Here is an 18189-nt window from a genome sequence, read left to right as displayed (position 1 = left end):
TTTGGGAATTGTTTTTGTCAATTCGGGACATTTTAGAAGCTGCTGCTGCAACAGGACGCCACCTAGCACGGCACCACCACATTAAGGGCAAATGAACTGCATCTGTTTGGGAACATCTGAAATATCAAACAACATTTTATAGACATGACAACGATTGATTTTTGAAACAATATAAATAAGTGTTGGTAATAAACGGAGACATGTGAGAGGCCTCAGGTATCTGCAGATTCTCACACTGAGCTGTGACACTGTCATCAGCGCTGACCCGGCAGGAAGTAGCTCTACGCCAGGGAAGGAGTTTCAAATTAAAAAAGACATTTCATGTGTTGAATCCTGAAATAAACTTCAGACTGTTAACCCTTAGATGCCCGAGTGATGGACCCTACACTCTTCCATAAGTGGGTCTAAAAGGACCCGTATTAGAATAATGTGTATTTATGCCATGTTTGTCATTTTGGTTCAGAAAAGTCACTTGTATAATATTTAGTATTATATTTTGGTTCACACTAGAAATATTTTATATTGAATTTTTCACTATTTATAATTCTAGACTTTTTTTTAGATTTTGAAAAAAACTTTTTGAACATATCGATACAAAGATCTCCGCTATTCTGAGACCCTCACATTATTCCAGTCCCTTTTCAAAACTCATCTCATCTCCTCTTGTCTACTCATAGCCGCCCCCCCCCCCCCCCCCATCAATCCATGCCGAATGATCAAGTTTGACAGTCCTATACCCCCCACCCTAACCTTCCCTTATATCAGTGACCACCAACTGGCGGCCCGCGGGCCACATCCGGCCCGCCAGACATTCTCATCCGGCCCGCGCGACTTGGGTGACTGTGGCGTTGGCGGAGTGGTTACTGCGTTCGCACCCCGCCCATTTTTTTTTTTACAACGTCTCGTGAGTAAGGTGCAGTACCAGAGTCCAACAGAGAGGCAGCAGCTGCGGGACAGTAGACTGCCTACTGCGAAACCTTCCCTGCCTTGAAGAAGAAGTGATCCTTCGTTGTGAACACAGTCAGCTTTGTGTGCGCTCCACAGCAGCAGCCCCGCTGCCACAAAGTCCAACAGAGAGGCAAGAGCTGCGGGACAGTAGCCTAGAAGCAGGGTTGGGTTGTAACGGAATATATGTAACGAAGTTACGTAATCAGAATACAAAAATGAAGTAGGCTAACTGTATTCAGCTGGCGTTACATTTGAAAAACGAGTAATCTGATGACAGTTACTTTCGTAAACCTGAAGTGAATACATTTTGGAATACTTATTGGAATTATTGGTGGAAAAGATTCCTCACAAAATGTAATATCAATTACCGGCAGAACTGAGTGCACACTGCACAGCGCTGCAGCATGTCTGTGAGCAAGAGAGAGATGCAGCGTGTGTGTGAGGCCCCGCCCCCGCACGCAGATGAGAGAGAGAGATCTCTTTTTAAATATATTGAAAGTTAGAAACGGAGATGAGTAGATAAAATGTACAAGATAACGTTTATGTAGCATTTCTTTATTTTCGAAATGATGACATTTCATAACGGGATAAAATCAAAGTGAATGGCCTGCTGCTACTGAATGCATGGGGTAAGTGACTGGAAAAAGTTTTTAAAGTTATTATATCGTTTCAGATAATAAATAATAATGATAATTCATTCTATTTAGGGCCGCCTTTCATAGCACCCAAGGACACCTTACAATTCATAACATATTCCAAGGAAAGGTTTTAAGACAGTACAAAGAATGCAGTCCGGGTGATGTTTTTTATGCGGGGTGCAGATGAGAGAGCTGCCAGAATGACACCAAGATGTTGTGTTTGAGTTCTTGGTAAGCCATTAAAACAGTAAAATAATTGTCTCCTGTTCACCAAAACATACCCATCTGTTATGGAAAAATAAAGTATTCTAAAAGTAATCTGAATGTTACTTTTTTAAGACTGTATTCTGATTACTTTCAGAGCATGTATTCAGTCAACAACTTCGAAATTCTGGGCTATATAAAAATCGCTGGCCCGCGATAGTGTCTATTGGATACATTTTGGCCCTTGGACCAATGTAGTTGGTGATCCCTGCCTTATATTGTAAGGCGATGTTGAGTCCTTGAAAAGGCCTATACAAATATAATGTAATATTATTATTATTATTATTATTATTATTATTATACTGCCAGGTATCAGATCTGGCTTTGTAAAACAATCTTCCTGAGAGGTGTCACTTGTGATGTCGTCTGTGTGGTCTAAGCAGGTGTCTCAGACTCCAGGCCAGTTTCTCATGGCCCCTTTGTTGATATCATGTAATAGTGTTAATCTGGCCCGCGCGTTTACGTTTGCGCTTTATGTTTCAATTTTATTTTTCCCGCTGCTGCTGCTGCTGCTGCTGCTGCTGCTGCTGCTGCTGCTGCTGCTGCTGCTGCTGGCTGCTGCTGCTGCTGCTGCTGCTGCTGCTGCTGCTGCTGCTGCTGGCTGCTGCTGCTGCTGGCTGCTGCGCGGAGTTCCCTCGCCCCTCCCCCCTCCGAGGGAACTCCGCCACACGTCAATCAAATGCGCGCAGCGGAATCAATCCAGAGTGATCCAAAAGTGACAGAGTGGAAACAAAATATATCGCCATGTCTTCATCAAAACTTTCAGGGAAAAGAAAAATCGATGATGATCACAGAACATTTCAGGAGAAGTGGGAGACTGAATATTTTTTTGTTGAGTACAGGGGAAACGCAACGTGCCTTATATGCTCAGAGAAAATCGCTGTATACAAGGAGTATGACGTCAAACGTCACTACTCAACTAAACATGCAGAGTATGCAAAATACCTGGGAGATGAGAGAGAAAAAAGTCACAGAGCTAAAAGAAATTCTATGGAAGCAACAAAATCTCTTCAAGAAAGGAAGCAATGAGGCTGATTTAGCAGTCGAAGCTAGCTATTGATTGATTGAAAAGTTTATTAACAGCTTGTATATTGGGTACAGTACAGTACAGCTCAAAACATACAATTGTTAAGGGGATGCAGACCAGAGAAAGACTTTCGTCTTGTTTACATCAGGGTCCCCCATTTCCAATTCATCATATCATTTAAGACATACAAGACATATTTGACATACAGATGGCTTATTTACAATTTACATACAGGTGGTTTTTTAACATACAGATGGCTTATTTACAATTTACATACAGGTGTTTTTTTACATACAGATGGCTTATTTACAATTTACATTTTAGATTTCGTTCTAATACATCCTAACCGGACATTTAAGACATACCAAGTCTACAGATATACAGTTAGTAACAGAGTCTAAAATGCGGGTATATACATAGATGGGGGGGGAAGCTGTCCATTGTACGACAGGTTGAGATTTGTACCATTACCGGAGCCAGTTTTGCAATGCTCTCCCCCGAAGGTGCTCTTTAAGAGAGGTTTTGAAGGTAAGTATAGTTTTACTTTCCTTTACAGTAGTGTGAAGAGCGTTCCACCTTGATGTGGCATAATTGCGAAACGTGTATTCCCCTTTTTTGTGCCAAATCTGGGTTTTACATGATTTGTGGAGCTCCCTCTGGTGTTATGATCATGGTATTCCTTGACCTTTGGGAAGAATTTTGACATGTATGGGTACCATAGAGGTGTAGTGGATCTTGTAGACCAGGCCCATTGCAAGTAGCTGTACTCTGTCGTCTACTCTAAGCCATCCTAGGTTGTCAAAGTGGGCAGAGGTGAGGTGGGTTCTAGGTGAAAGGTCAAGCAGTAGTCTGACCAGTTTATTTTGTGATGTTTGAAGTTTTATTTTTAGCGCCTTGGAGGTGCTATGGTACCATGACGTGCAAGCAGAGTCATAGTACCCTTGAATGAGTGCTCCTGCCAGAGTCTTCAGGGTGTTGTTGTTTACCAGAGAGGAGATCCGGTAGAGGAATCTAGTTCTTTGATTGACTTTTTACATTACATTGGATGCCATTTTGTCACAGGAGAGGTTTGCCTCAAGAACAGATCCTAGGTATGTCATTTCCTTCTTACTTGTGACAATAATGTCACCCACTGTAACTGAGAAGTCGTTGGTCTTGCTGAGATTATGTTTCGAACCGAAGAGAATGGACTCTGTTTGACCCAGGTGTAATGATCATTTATTATCGGCGAGCCAGGTGCAGATTCTGCCGAGCTCGGAGCTGAGGGTTTTTTCAACCTGCAATCTGCTCCTGTCAGAGACCAGCAGGGCTGAGTCGTCCGCGAACAGGAACAAGTTGCAGTCACATGCTGATGACATGTCATTTGCATAAATTAGGAACAGTAACCGACCTAATATGCTTCCTTGTGGAACACCACAGCTCACTGGGAGGGGGGGGGGGACAGAGTACCGTTTACCTCCACCATCTGTTCTCTCCCCTCCAGGTAGGACTGCATCCAGCTCACCGATAGTTTATCAAAACCAATTGCTTTTAGCTTGTCAATCAGAATGGGGTGATTGACAGTGTCGAAAGCCTTTTGCAGGTCCAGCATCACCATGCCGCAGTATTTGCCCTCGTCCACCTCTTGTTTGATGTGGTCGTTTAGATAAAGAAGGCATGTGTCAGTGGAGTGGGATGTTCTAAAGCCAGATTGAAATTCATAGATTAGTTTCTTTTCCGCGACGTACTTTTCGACCTGTTCATATACTATTTTTTCCATGACTTTCGAGATGGAGGTAAGTACAGAAACAGGGCGGTAGTTGCCTGGGTCCAATTTGCTGCCCTTTTTGTGCAGGGGGGTTACTCTTGCAATTTTGAAGTCTTTGGGTACGTGTCCCTGTTTTATGGAGAGGTTAATTATGTGAGCTATGACTGGTGAGATGGCGGTTGCTGTGTCTCTGAGGAGTTTGGAGGGGATATTGTCGTGGCCAGTGGCCTCGTTAGGTTGGAGGGCGCTCAGTTTAATGAGTACCTCTGCTGATGTTACCCTTGCTCGACTGAAATCATCTTTGCGTACCCCTAGGTTTCTGTAGTAGGTCATGATGTGATCTACTCCAAAAAGCCCTGAGTGGGAGGGTCATTTATTTACAAGAGTTGTGGCTATGTTTGTGAAAAAAATGTTCAAGTACTTGGCCACGTCCAGTTTGTCTGTGATGAGCCTGTTATCTGTCTTTATGTTTAAGTTCGAAAATCTCGTTTTGAGTTTTTTACTGCAGCCCAGCTGGTTATTGAGTCATTTCCAAAGTTCACGGGGTTTATTTTGGTTTTCCTCAGTTTTGACATTGATGAAATTCTTTTTGGCGGTTTTGATCATGGAGCTTACATCATTTCTTAGTCTGTTTCTTTCCATTTTTTGTTCAGTCACGTGGGCCAGGAGTTCACTTCTTTTGGAAATCATTGACTGACTTTTATGAAACTCAGAGCATTCTTTGTCTCTGGTTTTCATGGCGGTCAGTATGCCGGAGTGCATCCACGGCTCAGCACGATCTTTTACCCTGGTTGTTCTTAGGGGGGCCACATCATTGAGTATTGCAGAGAATTTATTTTTGAAACCAAGCCATGTTTCTTCAACTTGCGTACCACTGAGCTCATCGGACCAGTCCAGGCTCTCCAGTTCTAGGTTAAAGGCCTCGCTAGAGTAGTTTTTGAGGTCTCTAGATATGACTGTTTTGTGACAGCCGGCCTTTTGTTTTAGCCTTTTGCGGGTACAGAATATCATATAATGATCACTTAAACCACATGCTATAACCCCTTTACTGGAGATCTTGGACTTGTCAGAGGTCAGAATGAGATCAATGGTAGTCTGTGTTGTTTCACATACCCGGGTGGGTTGGGTGATTAGCTGGCTGAAGCCGTGCATATCACAAATCCTACTGAAGGACTTGAAGACGGTGGTGTCTTTACGTTGCATATCCGTGTTCCAGTCTCCAATAATAATTGTCTCTACATCCCCCACCTCAGCCAAACACCCATCTAATGCATCATAAAAGTTACTCTGTTCCGGTGGTCTATAGATTGTCCTGACTATTACAGATTTAGCATTTTCAAAAAGAATTTCAACCCACACAGATTCAATATTTTCATGATGCAGGTCAGTACGGTTTTTGAAATTGGTGTCTTTATGTACGTACATGCAGACACCACCTCCATTCACGTTCCTGTCCCTTCTCACGACAAGATAATCTTCAATTTCAATCTCTGAATCTGTAATGGAATTGTCCAATTTGGTCTCAGAAAAGCATAATATGCTTGCCTTACCGTTCATGAATAGCTGCCTGAGTTCAGCCAGTTTGTGTCTCAGGCTGTTAGTGTTCAGATGAAAAATATGTAGTCCATTTTTGTTGCTTAAATGCACAATGTCGTCAGCTTGCAGATATTTGTCTTTGTCCGTTACAGCAACCGGCTTGCGGCCTGCCGTGTTGCTTGGAGCGGTGGGGTGGTGGGGGGAGTGAGATGATTGCTAGAAAGCCGTTTACGGAAGGCGAGTTTGTAAAAATATGCATGTTGCAGGCTGCAAGTATAGTCTGTCCGGAAAAGAAGGGTCAGTTCAACAACATCAGCCTGTCAGCTAACACAGTGGCAGAGCGCATGTCTGACTTATCAAGTGACATAGATGAACAGCTGTGCCACAAAACCAAACTTTTCCGTGCATACTCTGTGGCTCTTGATGAGAGCACAGACATCACTGACACCGCTCAGCTCGCAATGTATGTCCGTGGTGTTGATTAAAATGTTGAAGTGACAGAGGAGTTGCTTACAGTGAAACCAATGCATGGCCAGACCACCGCTCAGGAGATATTTCAGCAACTGTGTGAAGCCATTGCGGATATCGGTCTGCCATGGAAGAGGTTTGTTGGAATTACGACGGACGGAGCACCATCAATGACAGGGACTGGAGGAGGAGGGTGTGGAGGAGGCTATTGCTCTGCACTGCATTATCCATCAGCAGGCCCTTTGCAGCAAATGCTTGAAGTTTGACAATGTGATGTCTGTCGTTGTGAAATGCATCAACCATATCAGATCCAGGGGCTTAAAGGATGTGCTCTACTTCACAGAGGTACGTTGGCTCAGCAGGGGAAACGTTCTGAAGAGGTTTTTTGAGTTGAGAACAGAACTGAAAGTATTCATGCTGGAGAAGGGTGGGATGGCTGTTCCCGAGCTGAGTGATCCCAAATGGCTCATAGACTTAGCTTTTCTTGTTGACATCATGCAGGAGCTGAATGCTCTGAATAAGAAGTTGCAGGGCCAGGGCCAGCTTGTTAGTGCAGGATATGACAATGTCAGAGCATTCTCTACAAAACTGATGTCATGGAAAACCCAGCTCCCTCAGAAAAACCTCTGCCACTTCCCAGCATGCAAGGCTCTCATGGACAGGGGCACAGCATTCAGTGGTGAGAAGTATATTGATGCCATTGTGAAGCTACAGGAGGAATTCGATCAGCGGTTTGCAGACTTCAAGACACACAGAGCCACTTTCCAAATGTTTGCAGACCCCTTCTCCTTTGATGTGGAAAATGCCCCTGGTGTGCTTCAAATGGAGCTCATCGGCCTGCAGTGCAATTCTGAGCTCAAAGCCAAGTTCAGGGAAGTGAATGGGAAAGCAGACAAGCTTGGACAGTTCATGAGAGAATTGCCCCCCCTCCTTCCCTGAGATTTCCAGGATGTTCAAGCGGACCATGTGCCTTTCTGGGAGCACATATATGTGTGAACAGCTCTTCTCCACCATGACCTTCAATAAGTCAAAGTCCAGGTCCAGACTTACTGATGCACATCTTCAAGCCATACTGAGGGTTTCAACTGCTTCCTCCCTCAAACCAAATGTGGCTCAGCTGTGTGAGAGGAAGCGCTGCCAGGTCTCTACCAGCAAGGAAGAGGCAAGAAAGAGCAACTGTACATAGTTATGTTGTGGAGAACAGTTCATGTTAAGAAGATGTTGAAGAACTGTTAATGTTGTATTTTTTAATAAATGTTTTGCGGAATACTTGAAGCGGCCCAGACTCTACGTCCAGCGGCCCCCAGGTAAATTGAGTCTGAGACCCCTGGTCTACAGTGAATGTATTCCTGACAGCAACAGGTGATAAGAATCAAAGGTTCCCAGAGGATCCCATAGAAAATGCATGCGGGTCATTTTTGACCCACTTATGGAAGCTTGGGGTAGAAATACAAAAAAAACGATTTCTTAAAATGTCAATTTAAAATGTGAACGGCATGATATCCAAAACATGTTTTTGGAGGAATAGCTGGATTTTATGAAATGATACAAATTTTTTATTACAAAGATACTTCAAGAAAACCACCTCACCGGGTCCAAAAAGACCCACTTGTGCATCTAAGGGTTAAAGAAGATTGGATTTGTTGTCCTCCATCTTTTACTGTTTAGTCTTTTGATGGTGTTAAAGTTAAGATTCCTAATCCTCTTGAAGCACTTTATGATATTCTGCTGACTATAAATAAAGATATTTAAATTAGTTTTAGTTTTATGTCTGAATAATATTCCATCAGAGGTCTGACAGCGTTCTAAATATAAACCCAGCTACAGATTTAAGGTGTTCATCCCATCATCATAATGTCCCATGATGCTTTGTGTCTCAGGTGTTTTCACTGAGGAATGTCGTCGCGACGGCAACAGAAACCAAACAAGACAAAACCAACAACGATGACAGCGAATCAGCTGAGTGCCTAACAGGGTGATTGATCAGTGTGTGACAGGGTGATTGATCAGTGTGTCTAACAGGGTGACTGATCAGTGTGTGACGGGGTGATTGATCAGTGTGCGACGGGGTGACTGATCAGTGTGCGACGGGGTGATTGATCAGTGTGTGACGGGGTGACTGATCAGTGTGTGACGGGGTGACTGATCAGTGTGTGACGGGGTGATTGATCAGTGTGTGACGGGGTGATTGATCAGTGTGTGACTGATCAGTGTGTGACGGGGTGATTGATCAGTGTGTGACTGATCAGTGTGTGACGGGGTGATTGATCAGTGTGTGACGGGGTGACTGATCCGTGTGTGACGGGGTGACTGATCCGTGTGTGACGGGGTGACTGATCCGTGTGTGACGGGGTGACTGATCCGTGTGTGACGGGGTGACTGATCCGTGTGTGACGGGGTGACTGATCCGTGTGTGACGGGGTGACTGATCCGTGTGTGACGGGGTGACTGATCCGTGTGTGACGGGGTGACTGATCCGTGTGTGACGGGGTGACTGATCCGTGTGTGACGGGGTGACTGATCCGTGTGTGACGGGGTGACTGATCCGTGTGTGACGGGGTGATTGATCAGTGTGTGACGGGGTGACTGATCCGTGTGTGACGGGGTGACTGATCCGTGTGTGACGGGGTGACTGATCCGTGTGTGACGGGGTGATTGATCCGTGTGTGACGGGGTGACTGATCAGTGTGTGACGGGGTGATTGATCCGTGTGTGACGGGGTAATTGATCCGTGTGTGACAGGGTGATTGATCAGTGTGTGAGACGGTGATTGATCAGTGTGTGACGGGGTGACTGATCAGTGTGTGACAGGGTGATTGATCCGTGTGTGACGTGGTGACTGATAGTTGTCTAACAGGGTGATTGATCAGTGTGTGACGGGGTGACTGATCAGTGTGTGACAGGGTGATTGATCAGTGTGTGACAGGGTGATTGATCAGTGTGTGACAGGGTGACTGATCAGTGTGTGACAGGGTGACTGATCAGTGTGTGACAGGGTGACTGATCGGTGTGTGACAGGGTGATTGATCCGTGTGTGAAAGGGTGATTGATCCGTGTGTGACGGGGTGACTGATCAGTGTGTGACTGGGTGACTGATCAGTGTGTGACGGGGTGACTGATCAGTGTGTGACTGGGCGATTGATCCGTGTGTGACGGGGTGATTGATCCGTGTGTGACTGGGTGATTGATCCGTGTGTAACGGGGTGATTGATCAGTGTGTGACGGGGTGACTGATCAGTGTGTGACAGGGTGACTGATCAGTGTGTGACAGGGTGATTGATCAGTGTGTGACAGGGTGATTGATCAGTGTGTAGTCCAGGTGAATGAGTGATGTTGTGTGACGGGGTGAATCACATTCCTGTGTGAGTGTCAGCAGGAACTCACCTTCAGCTTCTTGTTCAGTTTGCAGCAGTATCGGTACAGCATGGCCAGATTCAGAGGGCCGAAGTCTGCGTAGAAACTGAGACAGAAAGCAGTGTTTACCTTCAGGAAGCATCGGTTACGGCTCTGACAAGTGAGGATAAGACTCTCATATGTCCTCTTCATTAAAAAGGGGCCATCTCCTGCTGATGTTCAGGTGTATTTTAGTATTTAGCGTCTCTACCGTGACATGTTTCCATGCTTTAATGTCCAAAAAGCTGGGAGTGTATGGGACTTTAGCCTCTGCAGACCATTGACATGCACTGACACACTACAGGAGAGGGAACGCCTCAAAAGCTGAATGTTTCCTGCTTATTAAAGTCTCTCTAGTCTCTGAGTCTAGTCCAACAGGAGCTACAGGTCCGGTTGAAATATGTCATCCGTCTCCACTCCCTAGTTGAGATTATTCTCAGTCTTTCCTCCCGACCTCATACTGGCAAAAAAAAAAAATGTAGAGACTGCCAAAAACAAAACAAAGAATCTCATTCACTTTGTCTGACGTGTAATTTTCATCAGCTGCGAAACCATAGAAACATCCGTACAGCAGCTGAGTGTTGGGAAGCAGAACCCAGAACCTGTTACCTTAAAGCTGGGCGGAGTGACAGAGCTTCGTTTCAAATGATATGTGTATTTTATATTCTAGACAGAAACAGGTTTGTGCTCATTAGTTAATAACAACATACGTGAGCAGTGCAACAACAATATCCTGCACATTTCTCTGAATAAAAGATTTAGTCTACAGAGTTTTTATTTGAAACAAAAAGTTGATTTAAGATTGTATACTTACTTTTAATAATGTGTAGTAATGTTGCCAATGAACCGTTAAAATGATAGTAAAAGAATAAATAAATATGCTATGGCTGTTGGAAAAGAACATGCACACACACAGTATATAGCACATAACATATAAAGAGTAATGTTATATATAAACATATAAACTTACTTTTCGTAGACAAACTCGTCATCGGTGCAGAAGTAGTGAGTGTTCGCCGTACTCTTGGGTTTACTGCGTAACGTGGCGAAGTACAGACGTTCTGCAGGACACACACACACACACACACGTTTCTTTCCTAATGCTATAAATACAATACTTTAATTATTGGAACAGACGCTTTGAAAAACAAAAACAAATCAATGTAATTGTTAGAAGTGTATTAGATGTTGAACATCGACACGATATCCACAGTCGACCCTCAAAAACTGTTCTTGTTGACCTCAGTGAGATCTTTATGGTTTATTGCACTTGTTGTACGTCGCTTTGGATAAAAGCATCAGCTTAATAAAATGTGGTTATTTGAATAATATTGGAAGTTTGGGGAGAATTTAAAACTCTGAAACCCTTAACCTAAAAAGGGGATATCATTTTTTTAAAAACGTTATAAAAATAATAAAAAGTGAAGGTGTATAATCAGGAACAGTAAATAATATACAGGACAGTGACCTTTATACAACACACAGTATTCAGTGTCAGAGTCTCAGGAGGACACACCTGTATTTATATCCCTGATATCCACATTTCTTTCTCCTGAAACACAAAACTGAAATCTTGATGATTTGACAAAAACAGCATTTAAACCAGGCAGGTCACAACATTTAACATATTTTTTTAAATATGTACATCATTATAAAGACAATAATGTCGCAATAAAACCCCACTGCACACCTGTAGCATCATAATCAATATAATGACCTGATTGATTAGCGATCATAGAGAGACTGTGTATTTCTTTACACACAGTTACCATGGTGATCCTGATCAACCAAACTACCTGATCTACTTGGACATGTATTAACTTTCACTATTATAGGTAAATGTACATGTTTTGTTAATACAGTACAATCTCTGCCAATATAAAAAGCATTATTATGTATATTTAAAAGTCTGTCACCATTAGATTTTTATCTTAAAGCACTTTGAATTGCCTCGTGTTGAAAGGTGCTATATAAATAAACTTGCCTTAAATAAATAAAGTAGTGGCAAGGCAGAATGTGTACTTTAATTGAAAAGTGTATTTGTATCTTCGATAAGCTCTAATTTGTACCTTTTTATTTAAGGATTAGTTGTCTCTTTAATAAGCTCTGATTTAAAGTATGCACACTTTAAATAAACTGTTTATTTGTACCTTCAATAAGCTCCAGCTGTACTTGAAATAAACTGTATTTGTACCTTCAATAAGCTCCAGTTTAAAGTATTTGAGTATTTGTACATCTTTATTATAGGTGTTGTTGTACCTTTAATAAGCTCTTTTTTAAAGTATGTTTACCTTAATATAATCAGTGTATGTGTACCTCTGATAGGCTCTTATTTAAAGTATACGTACTTTAAATACACTGTGCTCTGCTCTAAATCAGGGTACCTTTGATGAACTGCGCGGCTCCCAGCGGATCGGACTCGTCCGTCCCGCCGAACAAGGCGGACAGGATGGCGGAGTGTCTCACTCCTTCCACCGTCATGGGGCCGTCTAATCCCCGGCCTGGAGGGTCCGTATAATCCCTGGCCCAATGGGTCCGTCTAATCCCCGGCGGTGTACCTCCAGTAACTTTTCGAACTGCCGTTAGCCGTTATAGCAGAGCTAGCAGCGGAGCTAACGTTTCGGTGAACCGAAACTAGTCAAAAGTTGAAATAAACTTTCTTCTCAGTTTCCCATCAGCCCCTGCGGCCCTTTTTTGCTCACATGAGAACCCTTCTACCGTTCCCGTCATTCCTTTCTCCACTTTTCACCGGTGAATATCCCTGGTTTAGCATGCTAGCACTGCTTCACGACGCTCTGAGTCTGAAACTCTGATTGAGCAAATCCCTCTTTAAGACACGTAACTACGGCAACGAAAGCCGCTCCCATGGCAACGGCAGCCAATCATCAATGAGGACGCGCTGTGATGCCTTCAGGGTCCGCTGGGAGATTCACGCACACGATGAGGCTTTCACTTACCGAGCGATTTAGTATTTGGATGTTATGTTCCCTTTTTTCACCTAATAAAGGAATCGTTCATACATTTTTACGATTCGTAAATGTAGATATATTATCCTTATGTATTTCCATTTTGGGAGAGTCTCCATCCTCCAAGGAGAAATATATTTAGTTATTGTTTACATTCATAATTCAGATTTGACATTTGAGTTAAAATCAGAGAGTCTTGAAGATCCACCAATACTAGTTTGACTCTGAATATTCACTATTAATAATAATACACATTAAACCGTTACACCTAAATAATAAATGTAACCCTAAAACAAGAGAAATATAAATTTTAACAAAACGATTCAGGACTTTTATTTTGCAGTCACCTGGTCCTATACCTGTGCCAAAAATTACACTATGGAAGCCCAGAAGGGTCTTGATAAAAATATGAGTTATAACTTTTATTTGTAATTCCACAATAGCACTTCTTTACATAAGTATCTGTAATTAAGCGGTACAATTTAAACGAAAATGGAGAAATCCGATATATATTTGCACATACTTTTGTATTTGATGTTTGTGTTTTTATGGTTGATTTCACTCTTTTTAACTCTTTACGTAATGTGGGATGAAAGTGTATGCAATGTATTATAGAAAATGTAAATGCCATATAGCAAAGTATCCCGAAGTCACAGTTAAAATGCAGCTTTGAACCAATTCAGAAGTGAAAATAAAACAACATTTGGTGCTTTCCAGTGGACGATATTCAGATAACTTTATTAAGTTCAATAGGTCTGTTGGTAACAGCTGGAATAACCTCACCTGATTGGCTCGTTTTAAGATTTCTGACTACAGGTTTAATACCAAACAATTTGTCTGTTTTACTCGTTTATCATGTCTTCTGTGTTTAATTTTGTCTTAATGTACATTATTTAATTTCATATTCTGTTCTTGTACATATCATATTCTATTGACAGGTATATAGATTTTTACACTACTGTTTATTTTGTATTTTTGTATTTCTATGATATATGTTGCATCGTTGGAGGAGCTCAGGTCAGAAGAATTTCATTGCCATTTCCACTCTGTAGCTGCTGAGCATCTGATAATAACACCTTTGAATATTCCCCTGCAGAGCATCAGTAATGTTGCTCTGTTTATGTCTGCATCTCACCTGCGATCAGAGAGATCCACACACGGTTAGGTCCAGGTCCATGTCCAGGTTCAGGTCCAGGTACAGGTCCAGGTCCAGGTCCAAGTCCAGGTCCAGGTCCAGGTCCAAGTCCAAGTCCATGTTGGAGGATTCGGGGCCCGTCCTGGTGTTTCCTCCAGGCCCCGGCGTCCGCCATGCTGCAGGGCGGTGTGCAGACTGAGGGAGGTGGTTTCAGGTGACCCGGGTCAGGTGTCTCCTGGTCCAGAGGGGAACCAGGTGTGAGTTTACAGCCTCAGGTTTCAACACACAGGTCTGAGACTACCTGTTGTACGCACTGTACATCAGGTGAGAGGGCTCTGACACAGAGACGTCACAGAAACAAAACCCGGGGCCACAGGAAGTCCAGAACAAAACAAACTACAATACCCAGAATCCAACACCAGAGAGATGTGTGTTCATGTATATGTTAGTGACTGAGTGCCAGATGTGTTGCTGCTCCAAAGCACATTCTTAAAGGTCTCCTATTATCCTCCTCTTCATCAATATATCACAGGTGTCGGATATACCCAGAGCCTGTCTCTGATTGGCTGAAACACCAAACAGATCATTGCAGCATTACCCATAATCCCCTCTGTTTCAGCCCTGTTTCCAAAGTGCTGATTCTCTGTCTGTTACTTCAGATGAAAATAAGGAGCCCCTCCCCACGCCCCTCTGAGAGACATTTGGTTACAAAGAACTCAATGGAGCTCTAGGAGGAGATTCAGGTGATAAGGGGGGGGGTTACCTTGGTTGGTGATTGGCTAATGGTTACTCAAGACAAAACATCGTTATGACATCATAAAGTGGCCAAAATCTGATCAGCTCATTTTCAGACAGGTTTTTATAGAAATGTATCAAAAAGAGAGAGAATCTTTGTTCCTGAAACTTTCAGAGTCTCTTTCCACAGAGGGGACACATGTTGATGTAGAAGAGACATGAAGAAGAGGGGACACATGTTGATGTAGAAGAGACATGAAGAAGAGGGGACACATGTTGATGTAGAAGAGACATGAAGAAGAGGGGACACATGTTGATGTAGAAGAGACATGAGGAAGAGGGGACACATGTTGATGTAGAAGAGACATGAAGAAGAGGGGACACATGTTGATGTAGAAGAGACATGAAGAAGAGGGGACACATGTTGATGTAGAAGAGACATGAGGAAGAGGGGACACATGTTGATGTAGAAGAGACATGGAGAAGAGGGGACACATGTTGATGTAGAAGAGACATGAGGAAGAGGGGACACATGTTGATGTAGAAGAGACATGAAGAAGAGGGGACACATGTTGATGTAGAAGAGACATGAAGAAGAGGGGACACATGTTGATGTAGAAGAGACATGAAGAAGAGGGGACACATGTTGATGTAGAAGAGACATGAAGAAGAGGGGACACATATTGATGTAGAAGAGACATGAGGAAGAGGGGACACATGTTGATGTAGAAGAGACATGAAGAAGAGGGGACACATGTTGATGTAGAAGAGACATGAAGAAGAGGGGACACATGTTGATGTAGAAGAGACATGGAGAAGAGGGGACACGTGTTGATGTAGAAGAGACATGGAGAAGAGGGGACACGTGTTGATGTAGAAGAGACATGAAGAAGAGGGGACACGTGTTGATGTAGAAGAGACATGGAGAAGAGGGGACACGTGTTGATGTAGAAGAGACATGGAGAAGAGGGGACACATGTTGATGTAGAAGAGACATGGAGAAGGGGGGACACATGTTGATGTAGAAGAGACATGGAGAAGAGGGGACACATGTTGATGTAGAAGAGACATGAGGAAGAGGGGACAAATGTTGATGTAGAAGAGACATGAAGAAGAGGGGACACATGTTGATGTAGAAGAGACATGGAGAAGAGGGGACACATGTTGATGTAGAAGAGACATGAGGAAGAGGGGACACATGTTGATGTAGAAGAGACATGAAGAAGAGGGGACACATGTTGATGTAGAAGAGACATGAAGAAGAGGGGACACATGTTGATGTAGAAGAGACATGGAGAAGAGGTCCCGGTTAAATATTGTTTTGCAGAATAAATCACATTTAAACCTGACACATTATGAGAAACTACATGTGAGCCAACATTTATAGCTTATATACGTCAATTAATAAAACAGGATTTTCCATCAAACTGTTTTTATACTTTAATAAATGTCATATTAGGTTAAATCGATGGTTCAACCCTAAACATCGATGGTTTACACCTCGTGCTTATCTCTCAGGTTTAGACCTAAAGCTAATATCGAGCTAACCCCTGATTTATAAATCTCAGATTGTACCCCTCACAATTAACCCCGGAGTTTGGCCCTTCGTTAAACTCTCTATTACCCCTCACGCTAAACTCCCAGATGTACACGTCACTTTATCACTGAAGTTTACAACGGACGTAAAATCCTCGTATTTACACCTCATGCTTATCTATCGGGTTTACATGTTTTACACTTTCAGGTTTACTCCTCATCCTAAATTCTCAGATTTAGACGTCACCCGAGACACTGTAGTTTACCCCAACGTTAATCACTAGTTTACCCTCTCGCTAAACTCTAGGTTCAGCCCTGACCTTAAAGTCCCAGGTTTACAACTCACCTCTTGGTTTACACCAGCAGGGTCAAACTCAAACACACAGTGGGCCAAAATCTAAAAATGTGTACTAGTGGAGGGCCGGACTGGTTCAATGTTTAGTGCAGAACTTATTGAAATGAACTTATTGCACATATTAAACCTGGAACTAACAAAGCTTCAATGATTGCCTATAAAAACAACATGAAACATTAAATAATCAGTTGATTCATTTCTCATGGCTCTATCTGCAGCTTCTCCAGAGTCATTTCTTATGGCTCTATCTGCAGCTTCTCCAGAGTCATTTCTTATGGCTCTATCTGCAGCTTCTCCAGAGTCATTTCTTATGAGTACAACATCTATTAAACTCAGTGTGCTGCTCTGTGATGCTACACTGAACAAAAATATAAACGCAACACTTTTGTTTTTGCTCCCATTTTTCATGAGATGAACTCAAAGATCTAAAACATTTTCTTTATACACAAAACAAACCATTTCTCTCAAATATTGTTCATAAATCTGAAAAGATCTGTGATAGTGAGCACTTCTCCTTTGCCGAGATAATCCATCCCACCTCACAGGTGTGGCATATCAAGATGCTGATTAGACAGCATGATTATTGCACAGGTGTGCCTTAGGCTGGCCACAATAAAAGGCCACTCTGAAACGTGCAGTTTTGCTTTATTGAGGGGGTCTGGGGGGGTCCGAAAACCAGTCAGTATCTGTGACCACCATTTGCCTCACGCAGTGCAACACATCTCCTTGGCATAGAGTTGATCAGGTTGCTGATTGTGGAATGTTGGTCCTCTTCAATGGCTGTGCCAAGTAGCTGGATATTGGCAGGAACTGGAACACGCTGTCGTATACGCCGATCCAGAGCATCCCAAACATGCTCAATGGGTGACATGTTAGGGTTAGGGTTTAACCCTAGGGTTTTCTTCTTTCCATCTTCATTTCAAACCTTGATGTAACCAGGTGAATGCCATTGAGATCATCGACCTCTTTTTCATGGGAGACCTGCTGCAAGTCGGTTCCACATGAAGACAGAAAAACAGAAAGGACACCATGCAACATAGATACAGGGATTTACGACTGACATACCTGGTTCATGGTTTTGCCATGAATTTAAACTGTAGAGTTGAAATCTCACGTTAAAGTGTTGGGTTTACTCCTGACGCAAAAAGCCTCGGGTTTACAGCTCAAGCTAATCTCTCGGGTTTATAGCTCAAGCTAATCTCTCGGGTTTACAGCTCAAGCTAATCTCTCGGGTTTACAGCTCGTGCTAATCTCTCGGGTTTACAGCTCGTGCTAATCTCTCGGGTTTACAGCTCAAGCTAATCTCTCGGGTTTACAGCTCAAGCTAATCTCTCGGGTTTACAGCTCGTGCTAATCTCTCGGGTTTACAGCTCAAGCTAATCTCTCGGGTTTACAGCTCAAGCTTATCTCTCGGGTTTATAGCTCAAGCTAATCTCTCGGG

At 43.0% G+C, this 18189-nt stretch overlaps 1 protein-coding gene across 2 annotated transcripts in view; it reads right to left on the bottom strand.

The window, feature by feature from the left end:
* Positions 1-12823, bottom strand: part of cdc14ab (cell division cycle 14Ab) — a 32112-nt gene extending 19289 nt beyond the window's left edge. For both annotated transcript variants that reach the window (XM_079674095.1, XM_079674094.1), the window contains exons 1-3: positions 12406-12823; positions 10992-11082; positions 10013-10088 (exon numbers count right to left, since the gene is read on the bottom strand). In XM_079674095.1, coding sequence (XP_079530221.1) covers positions 10013-10088; positions 10992-11082; positions 12406-12502 — 264 coding nt within the window. In that variant the 5' untranslated portion in view covers positions 12503-12823. The remainder of the gene's footprint in view (positions 1-10012; positions 10089-10991; positions 11083-12405) is intronic.
* Between the last annotated feature and the right edge of the window lie 5366 nt (positions 12824-18189).

The sequence above is a fragment of the Notothenia rossii genome (genome assembly GCF_949606895.1).
Source record: "Notothenia rossii genome assembly, chromosome: 1".
Taxonomy (NCBI): domain Eukaryota; kingdom Metazoa; phylum Chordata; class Actinopteri; order Perciformes; family Nototheniidae; genus Notothenia; species Notothenia rossii.
The sequence above is the reverse complement of the archived record's forward strand: the minus strand, read 5'-3'. Positions and strand labels throughout refer to the sequence as shown.